The sequence below is a fragment of the Myotis brandtii genome, unplaced genomic scaffold (assembly GCF_000412655.1).
Source record: "Myotis brandtii unplaced genomic scaffold, ASM41265v1 scaffold1554, whole genome shotgun sequence".
NCBI classification, from domain to species: Eukaryota; Metazoa; Chordata; class Mammalia; order Chiroptera; family Vespertilionidae; genus Myotis; species Myotis brandtii.
In genome coordinates, this window is record NW_005355638.1 from 129,601 (window position 1) to 139,002 (window position 9,402).

The following is a 9,402-nucleotide window of genomic DNA, read 5'->3' on the forward strand; positions in this document are numbered from 1 at the left end:
GGGTGGGGGTGGGGGGGGGGGGGGGGGTGATGAGGACAGTGCGGCGCAGCAGGAGGGACAACTGGTCCGAGGTCACAGCCTTTGGCGGCTCTGAGGCCCGAGCACAGAAGGCAGGCGGCAGCCCTGGGTCTCAGTGGGGGGCAGGGCAGGGCAGGCCGAGGGGACAGGCATGAGCCCTTGAGGCCCCTTCCTGGCTGCTGGTCGCTCACAGTCTCCCTCTCCCCACAGGTTCCCACGAGCTCGGAAGTGATCATGGACGCCACGCGCGCCCTGCGATTGGAGGGTTTTATAAGAATCCCACAGGCTGCTCGGGAGCACAGACTTGGCACACGGAGGTGGGGGGGTGATGAGGACAGTGCGGTGCAGCAGGAGGGAGACCTGGTCCGAGGTCACAGCCTTCGGCGGCTCTGAGGCCCGAGCACAGAAGGCGTGCGGCAGCCCTGGGTCTTGGTGGGGGGCAGGGCAGGGCAGGGCAGGCCGAGGGGACAGGCATGAGCCCTTGAGGCCCCTTCCTGGCTGCTGGTTGCTCACAGTCTCCCTCTCCCCACAGGTTCCCACGAGCTCAGAAGTGATCATGGACCTGCAGGTGAGGGGAGGATGCGGCGCTCCCTGGTCCCACCCCCACCCCCCTGGTCTCCAGGATTGTGGTGTCAGAGGCCACAGGCACACCCACAGTTCTTGAGAATGCGGACCCTGGAGAAAGGCCCAGCCCAGGGTCCCGGGTCCCAGCCTGGGGTCGAATGGAAGGGCTCCCGTCCCTGGTCGCCATTGGAATAAGGGGTGGAAGGTGCAAATACTTGGAGGAGAGACGGGATGGGGGTTCTCAAGTCCTTAAATACCAGGCATCAAAAGCAGGTGGGGGGGAGTTAGGCTTTTGTTGTTATTTTTTAACTTTTATTTATTTACTAGAGTCCCAGTGCATGAAATTCGTGCACTCTGATGTGTGTGTGGGAGGGGTCCCTCAGCCCGGCCTGCAGCCTCTCAGAGCCCAGGAGCCCTTGGGGGATGTCTGACTGACAGTGCAGGGAGCGGACCTAAGCCATCAATCAGACATCCTTAGCGCTGCCACGGAGGTGGGAGAGGCTCCCGCTCCTGCCGCTGCGCTCGCCAGCCATGAGCCCGGCTTCTGGCTGAGTGGTGCTCCCCCTGTGGCAGCTCCTGCGTTGAGCATCTGCCCCCTGGTGGTCCGTGCGTGTCATGTGATCGGTCGTTCTACCATTTGGTCGATTTGCATATTAGCCTTTTATTATATAGGATTTATTTATGTTTTTAATTTCAGAGAGGAAGGGAGAGGGAGAGACAGAAACATCAATGATGAGAGTCATGGATCGGCTGCCTCCTGCACACCCCCCACCGGGGATCGAGCCCACAACCCGGGCATGAGCCCTTGACTGGAATCGAACCTGGGACCCTTCAGTCCGCATGCCTATGCTCTATCCACTGAGCCACACCGGCCAGGGCTAGGCCTCTGCCCTGAGGGTGGTGCAGCCATGGCAGGTGCAGGGCTGAGGAGAGAGGTGATCTGACGCGGGTTTAACAGGCTTGCTTTGGGTGCTGAGTGGAGAACAGGCTGTGGGGTGAGGGCCGGTGGAGCCCAGCGAGGAGGCTGCTTTCATATCCTGGGTGAGAGGCAGTAATGGGTGGGTCAGAGGTCGGCTGTGTGGACGCAATTGGGCCAGATTCTCTGATGTGAGAGAGAGAGAGAGAGAGCGCACGAGCACTAACCCCAGGTTTGGGGCCTTACCAGCTGTGAGGGTAGGTGCTCCCCCAGTGGTGAAGGGCAGGTCCGTGGTAGAAGTAGCTCCCTGTGGATATCAGCTCACCCGTGAGCACATGAAGGGTCTGAGATCTCGCAGAGAACAAGGCTCCTGGACCCGGACGGGGGTGCTGGGAGGGTTCAGGGTGGAGGAGGCAGTGGCAGTGCAGTCAGCCAGCAGGAAGGGGCTGGTGAGGCCGACGCCTGGGTGAGGGGCCAGGTGTCAGTCGCCCTAAGAGGATGGTGTGCACGCGGAAAGGCGTGTGCACTGGTGGCCCTGGGGCCTGGTACCCGGGGCTTCGGGGAGAAAGGTGAGCTCAGCCTGGGCTGTCCGGTACACACAGTCCTAGCGGCCTTGGGAGAACTGGCTGCCGAGGTGGGTGTGGGCTGTGGTGGGTGTGGGCAGGGGGGCGTAGGGGAGCTTAGGAGGTGCCTTTCTGCCCACCTCGCTGTGGGCGGGCACAGTGACAAAGGGGCAGGCGAGAGCAGACCCTGTGGCGCCCAGTCCTGGTGCTTCCTCTGGGCTGAGGATTAGGAAGGAACGGGGGGGCCTGAGGGAGTCCCTGGGGGAGAGGCTGCCCATGGGCCCGCTCTCCCCACTGGCAGGCGCAGGTGAACGTGGAGGACGTGTTCGTGTGCTTCTCCCGGGAGGAGTGGGGGCTCCTGGACGAGGCTCAGAGGCGCCTGTACCGGGACGTGATGCTGGAGAACTTCGCCCTCCTGGCCTCACTGGGTGAGCCCCTCACACCCACCCCAGGGCCCGGGACTGGGCTCTGCCCCTCCTGTTTCCCAGGGGGATCCCGGCCCCTCCTGTGTCGCAGCCATGGGTCACCTCCCTCCCCCGGCTCAGCGGCGCCTGTACCGCGACGTGATGCTGGAGAACTTCGCCCTCCTGGCCTCGCTGGGTGAGCCCCTCACACCCACCCCACCCAGGGCCCGGGACTGGGCTCTGCCCCTCCTGTTTTCCAGCGGGATCCCGGCCCCTCCTGTGTCGCAGCCATGGGTCACCTCCCTCCCCCGTTCCCTGGAGTCGGTGCCGGGGGTGCCCGGCCTGAGCTGTGTGCACGGCCACCTCAGACTCCTGAGCAGCCCCAACGCCTGCTGCCCCGAAGGATGGCATAGGAGGGAGGGGTCTCACAGGCACGCAGTAGGTCAGATGCCTCTTGTCCTTGCCCTGACTGGGTGCCTCTGTCCCGAACCAGGGCACCCTGTGCCCCAGGCTCTCCCCTCCTTCCTGCAGCTGACATTCCTGGTGGAGCCTGTGACGGAAAATGCAGGCACCAGTCTTGGAGATGTGCGCAACCAAGGTACATGCCCTTGACTAGAATCGAACCCGGGACCCTTGAGTCCGCAGGCCGACGCTCTATCCACTGAGCCAAACCGGCTACGGCTCGAGGTTATTTTTATTTATTTATTTTTATTTTTTCAAAAAATATATATTTTTATTGATCTCAGAGAGGAAGGGAGAGGGAGAGAGAAACATCCATGAGGAGAGAGAATCATGGGCCGGCTGCCTCCCGCACGCCCCCTACTGGTTGGGGGTGGAGCCTGCAACCCGGGCATGTGCCCTGGATTGGGAATCGAACCCGTGACCTCCTGGTTCCTAGGTCGACGAGCAACCACTGAGCTACACTGGCCGGGTCGAGGTTATTTTTATAATAATCGGTTCTCTTCTCTGAATGGTGGGTCACGCCGGCCAGTGCCGCCCAGTGACCTGTCCTGTCTGTTGCTTAGGATGTGCATCTTCCATGTCCCGTGGGGCAGCCCCCCTGGAGCTGGGCAGCGAACCCCGGGCGTCAGACTGGGCGCACGTGAGTCCAGCCAGCACCAGAGACGCTCAGAGTGGGTGTGGCCCCGGTGAGTGGAGCTGGGGTGTCATGCAGGCTGGGCCCCAGGCAGTCCCCACCCTCTCGGTGCCCACAGCTGTTTCAGCACCACATTTCTTTTTGTCTTTACTTCTCATTTATAACCCTGGTGTTTTGTGCTCTGTCTGTCCTTTGGCCTCTGTCTGTCCCCGCCCTCTGCCTCCACATCTCACCTGCTCCTCTCCACTGCTCCCTCTACAGTGCTCGCCAACGTTGCCTGAACTTAATGTGTCCAATCTCCACAGACCCCAAGAGAGTCCTTAAATACCAGCGATTCAGTCGTACCTCTGCAGGGGGCAAACCTTGTCCACACCTCTCCCCTGTCTCAGCAGCCGAGGCCTTGCTGAGAGCTTGTGAGGGCCTCATCGGAGACCCTGGCTTTCCTGGGCTCTGCCCCACATTTGTTCCCACCCCAGTGAAGGCCTCCTCCCTTCTGTGACTTTTATTTTTTTGTTAAAATTTTTTTATTGATTTCAGAGCGGAAGGGAAAGGGGAGAGCAAGATAGAAACATCAATGATGAGAGAGACTCAGTGATCGGCTGCCTCCTGCACGCCCCCTACTGGGGATCGAGTCCGCAGGCCACCGCTCTATACACTGAGCCACACCAGCTAGGGTCCCTTCTATGACCTGTAGATGCCAACTGCTGCATGGCAGCCCTTTATCAACCTGAGCTATGACCTTGCTCAACCTGAGCTATGACCTTGCTCAACCTGAGCTGTGACCTTGCTCTTAGTTCTGTGAGACACATGTTTGTAACGAGACTGCCCCTGCCCACCAGTGTCAACTTGGAATTCACCAGCATTTGTCTGCTTTCAGGTTCTTGGCCCGGAATGGAGGATGAGGAGATACCTTGTAAGCAAAGGGTTTCTGCAGAAGGAGTTCCCTCTCGGTGCCCAAAGCTGTTTCAGCACCACATTTCTTTTTGTCTTTTCTTCTCATTTATAACACTGGCGTTTTGTGCTCTGCCCTTTGGCCTCTGTCCCCGCCCTCTGCCTCCACATCTCACCTGCTTCTCTCCACTGCTCCCTCTGCAGTGCTCGCCAAGGTTTGCCTGAACTTAATGTGTCTGATCTCCACAGACCCCAAGAGAGTCCTTAAATACCAGCGATTCAGTCGTATCTCTGCAGGGGGCAAACCTTGTCCACACCTCTCCCCTGTCTCAGCAGCCGAGGCCTTGCTGAGAGCTTGTGAGGGCCTCATCGGAGACCCTGGCTTTCCTGGGCTCTGCCCCACATTTGTTCCCACCCCAGTGAAGGCCTCCTCCCTTCTGTGACTTTTATTTTTTTGTTAAAATTTTTTTATTGATTTCAGAGCGGAAGGGAAAGGGGAGAGCAAGATAGAAACATCAATGATGAGAGAGACTCAGCGATCGGCTGCCTCCTGCACGCCCCCTACTGGGGATACAGCCCGCAACTGGGCGTGTGCCCTTGACCGGAATTGAATCTGGGACTCTTCAGTCCGCAGGCCGGCGCTCTATCCACTGAGCAAAACCAGCTAGGGTCCCTTCTATGACCTGTAGATGCCAACTGCTGCATGGCAGCCCTTTATCAACCTGAGCTATGATCTTGCTCTTAGTTCTGTGAGACACATGTTTGTAATGAGACTGCCCCTGCCCACCAGTGTCAACTTGAACTTCATCAGCATTTGTCTGCTTTCAGGTTCTTGGCCCGGAATGGAGGATGAGGAGATACCTTGTAAGCAAAGGGTTTCTGCAGAAGGAGTGTCACAGGTCAGGACTCTCAAAGCAGGCCCTTCCACCCAGCAAGCCTACCCCTGCGAGGCAGGTGGCCTGGTCTTGAAAGACATTTCGCACTTGGCTGAGCACCAAGAAACACACTCTGGGCAGAAACGGTGTGGGAAACAGTTCTGGTTCCGTGGGAACCTTCACCACCAGAAACAGGGCAGTGGAGAGAAGCCCTTCAGGAGAGACGAGGGCCAGGCCTTTCTTGTGAGCAGCTGTCCTGCCCAGCCCCTGGCAGTGCCCTTTGCGCCTGGGGAGGCCCGGGAGGGCTTCTCAGCTCGCTCAGGCCGCTCCCAGCACCGCGCCCCCCACGGTGAGTGGAAGCCACACGGTGATGGCAAGTGTGAGGAGGCCCTGCCCAGTGGACAAAGGCATTACGAGTGCAGCGAATGTGGGAAAGCCTTCAGCCGCAAAGACTCGCTCGTCCAGCACCAGAGAGTCCACACTGGAGAGAGGCCGTACGAGTGCAGCGAATGTGGGAAAACCTTCAGCCGCAAACCCATACTTGCCCAGCACCGGCGAATCCACACTGGAGAAATGCCCTACGAGTGTGGCATCTGTGGGAAAGTTTTTAACCACAGCTCCAACCTTATTGTTCACCAACGAGTTCACACTGGAGCGAGGCCTTACAAATGCAGTGAGTGTGGGAAAGCCTACAGCCACAAGTCCACGCTTGTTCAGCACGAGAGCGTCCACACTGGAGAAAGGCCGTACGAGTGCAGCGAATGTGGGAAATACTTTGGTCACAAATACAGACTCATCAAACACTGGAGCGTTCACACCGGGGCCCGGCCGTACGAGTGCATCGAGTGTGGGAAATTCTTTACCCAAAGCTCCGACCTCATTGCGCACCAGAGGGTCCACAATGGGGAGAAGCCCTATGTGTGCAGCGAGTGTGGGAAAGCCTTTAGCCACAAGCACGTGCTCATTCAGCACCATAGAATCCACACCGGAGAGAGGCCGTATAAGTGCAGTGAGTGTGGGAAGGCCTTCAGGCAGAGGGCTTCCCTCATCCGACATTGGAAAGTCCACACTGGAGAAAGGCCATAGGGTAGCGGGGAGTGTGCCTGTCCGTGGTCACGAGTGACTGACGCCAGCGAGAAGCTCTGTGAGCCGCCTTGGAGAGTAGCCATCAGCCGGAAGTTGACCCCCATCCCTGTGAACACCCATCCCAGGAAGATTCCTCTGAGGGTCCCTCCACGGGAAGCTTTCTGGAGCAATGTGGCTGGCGTGTCATCGCCTGCCTAGCACCCCTGCCACAATCCTGTCACTGCCAGTGTCTGCAAGGCAGGGCCCCATGTTGAGCGAACATCGGCCAACATGCTCTGCTAGGCAGACCTGTGTTCCCCTCCCCTTTCCAACAGGGGATCCTCAGTATCCCGGGCTCATTGATCCTCACTCCTTCCTGCCCGCCCCCCCGCCCACCCCAGGGGGTTTAGGTGTGGACATGACCCAGTTTCAGCCGGGAGGGAGGATGCGAGTGTTGTTTTGCTGGCCACTTGCAGGGGAGTTTTCCAGTTCTCATGGACTTTGTTGGTCTCGGGTGGCACTCCTCATGGGTGTGTCCAGCCTCCAGGTCACCTGACTTGGGAATTGCCTGTCCCGATGTTCTGGTTTTGCAGCACATGCCTTAGTTTTGAAGTCACCTCTGATCTTGGGGTTTCTGTTCACTGGGTTGGCGGAGGACAGCGTGGGCTCTGCCGGCACGAAGGGTGGACAGCTTCTGTGAGACGCCCAGCGAGTCGGCTCAGTGCAGTGGGCAGCTCTTGTTCTGGTTTCAGCCCAACTGGCATCGCTGCTCAAGGCCGCCTAGGGGAGGTGCCCATCTCTGAGGCCTGACCTTGTGACCCGTATGCAAGGTCATCTGTGAGACCTTGAACGGGGGCATTTGCTGTGACAACCTCTGGTGTGTCTGGGAACAGCGTGAGTTGGGTTCCTTGTTCCCAGGAACAAATCCATGTTTCACATTTCCCTCCTGGGCAGAACTTGACCCCTGGGGCCTGGCAACATCCCCAAAGCGTATTCTTCAGTAGGTAGATGTCCCTGTCCCCTAAAAGGACCAGGTAGGAGTCATAATTGTACAGAGATGCTGATTACTAGGGAGTTGGGAGACTGCAGCAGATGGCGGGATGTGACTTCCGAAAGTGTTTCCACAAACATTTCACTATGACTTTGGTAGGAGGGCTTCCAGGAATTCTCAGGGCTGACATATTTCTCTCTCTCACGGCTGTGGTCACTATCAATTGATTCAAACATTTTCTGTAATAAACCATGTGTACAATTTGACAAGTTCCAATACGTTTGCATCTGTGAAACCGTTTCCTGATTGTCTTTATAATCCCTCTCCCCTCACCCACTCCCAGGCAAACACACTTCTTGTTTTCTGTCACTAGAGTTCTTTGCATTTCCTAGAATGTTATAGATGATCTATATAGACTAATTTAATAATATATGTCTGGCTTTGATTCTGCATAATTATTTTGTGATCCATCAACGTTTTGTGTGTCAGTAGTTCATTCCTTTTTACCCATATCTTTGCTGAAAGTAATCCTTTTTTGGGAAATAAGTGATCCAGAACTCGGAATAATGAAGCCATAGTATCCATTAGAACCATAATAGGAAAACAGTGTGTCATCATTTATGACCCGGTCTGTGGGTAACACGGACTAATTCTGTTACAAGGTGGACGGAGACTCCACGGCTGAGAATACAAGGAGGTGGGGGTTTGTGGGTTTTATTTCATTTTTATTTATTTATTTTGTGTGTGTGGGGGGGGGGCGTTTCTTGAACACCGGTGACCACATAGTTTTTAATTTTGTTTACCTTTTTTAGTCTTAATGACAAATTATGTTGACTGATTTTCGGAAATTAAACTAACCTTGCATTTGTGAGGGAAACCCCACAAGGGGAGGTAAGGAGGGAGACACATCGATTGGTTGCCTGAACTGGGGCTGGGGATGGAACCCAGGACACTTTTTTTTTACTTTTTAAACCTAATTTAAAAAAAACTTTTCAACTCTGGAATGACACAGCTTAAAACAAACACATTTGTACAGGTGTACAAACATTTTTTATAGCCTTGTTCTATAAGCTAGTCATTAGTCAACAGAGCCAAATATCAACAGTACAATGATTAAAATTTCTTTTGAGAGCCAAATTTTTTAAACTTAAACTGTATAGGTAGGTACATTGTTATTAACTTCATTAGGGTACTCCTAAGCTGGCCTTTGCTTAAAAAGTCCTCAATCTGAGGGGTCGACCTCAGCAAACGTACTCCCACTTCTTCTAACGCCACTTCTTCAAAATAGACTCGCGGAGGCCGAAAACCGACTTCTGCGCATGGGCCACGAAGTTTCAATCGCACTATACGCGGGCCCGCAGTGGTATTTTGTGGAAGAGCCACACTCAAGGGGCCAAAGAGCCGCATGTGGCTCGGGAGCCGTGGTTTGCCGACCACTGAGCTAGGAAAACATCAGGCTCTTATCTGGCACCCCTTGGTTAGGCCCAAATCAGACACACACCCCACCTCCGCCACCGCCCCCAGGGGTTCCCACTTCCGGGAGGACAGGAGCACCAGGTGCCCCCTCCAGTGACAGACCTTGGGGGGGGGGGGGGGGCGGGACCCAGGTCTCCTGACTCCCCGCGGGCCCAGCAGTTCCATGAACCTCCGCGCTGGTTACTTAAGATGATGATGCCTAAGGGGCTGCACAGCGCAGGACACACACCTCCGCCCTGTGGCCGCGATGGGCCCGCCTCCCCCAGGTCACTCCGGCCTCTCAGGTCCAAATCCCTTCTGTCCCAACAACAACCGAGGCGGGTCGGCCAGTGCCAGACCGGCCGAGGCGTGGAGAGCGGCCCACGTGAACCTCTGAGGGCTGAGGGCGCACGGGGACTGGCGACCGGAATCAACCCCTGGCCCCGCAGGGACAGAGATGGAGACGGACAGATGCTGGGGGCTGTGGGGACGCAGCAGCCTCGACGGGGGAACCCAAGAGGCGGCCGGGAGGGCAGGGAGCCCCCCGACCCCCGCCCCCTCCCT

The 9,402-nt window shown here is 56.8% G+C and overlaps 1 protein-coding gene and 1 long non-coding RNA gene across 2 annotated transcripts; both read left to right on the top strand.

The window, feature by feature from the left end:
- The first annotated feature begins 29 nt into the window (after positions 1 to 29).
- Positions 30 to 7,828, top strand: LOC102262234 (zinc finger protein 772). Its single transcript, XM_005861706.2, has 5 exons — positions 30 to 110; positions 229 to 388; positions 534 to 586; positions 2,363 to 2,489; positions 5,281 to 7,828. Exons 1-5 carry the CDS (start codon positions 30 to 32, stop codon positions 6,411 to 6,413), a joined length of 1,554 nt encoding a protein of 517 aa, XP_005861768.2. The 3' UTR covers positions 6,414 to 7,828.
- LOC102259772 lies at positions 2,600 to 4,502 on the top strand. The gene is made up of 3 exons (XR_313311.1): positions 2,600 to 2,661; positions 3,491 to 3,613; positions 4,439 to 4,502. It is a non-coding gene; the product is annotated as an uncharacterized LOC102259772 (long non-coding RNA).
- Positions 7,829 to 9,402: the final 1,574 nt, after the last annotated feature.

Bases quoted from the DNA above. Each gene is read 5' to 3' on its own strand.
- LOC102262234 (XM_005861706.2), top strand. From the start codon at position 30: ATGAGGACAGTGCGGCGCAGCAGGAGGGACAACTGGTCCGAGGTCACA. The intron at 111-228 runs GCAGGCGGCAGC...CTCTCCCCACAG, and splicing joins CTGAGGCCCGAGCACAGAAG to GTTCCCACGAGCTCGGAAGT. The intron at 389-533 runs GTCACAGCCTTC...GGTTGCTCACAG, and splicing joins GGAGGGAGACCTGGTCCGAG to TCTCCCTCTCCCCACAGGTT.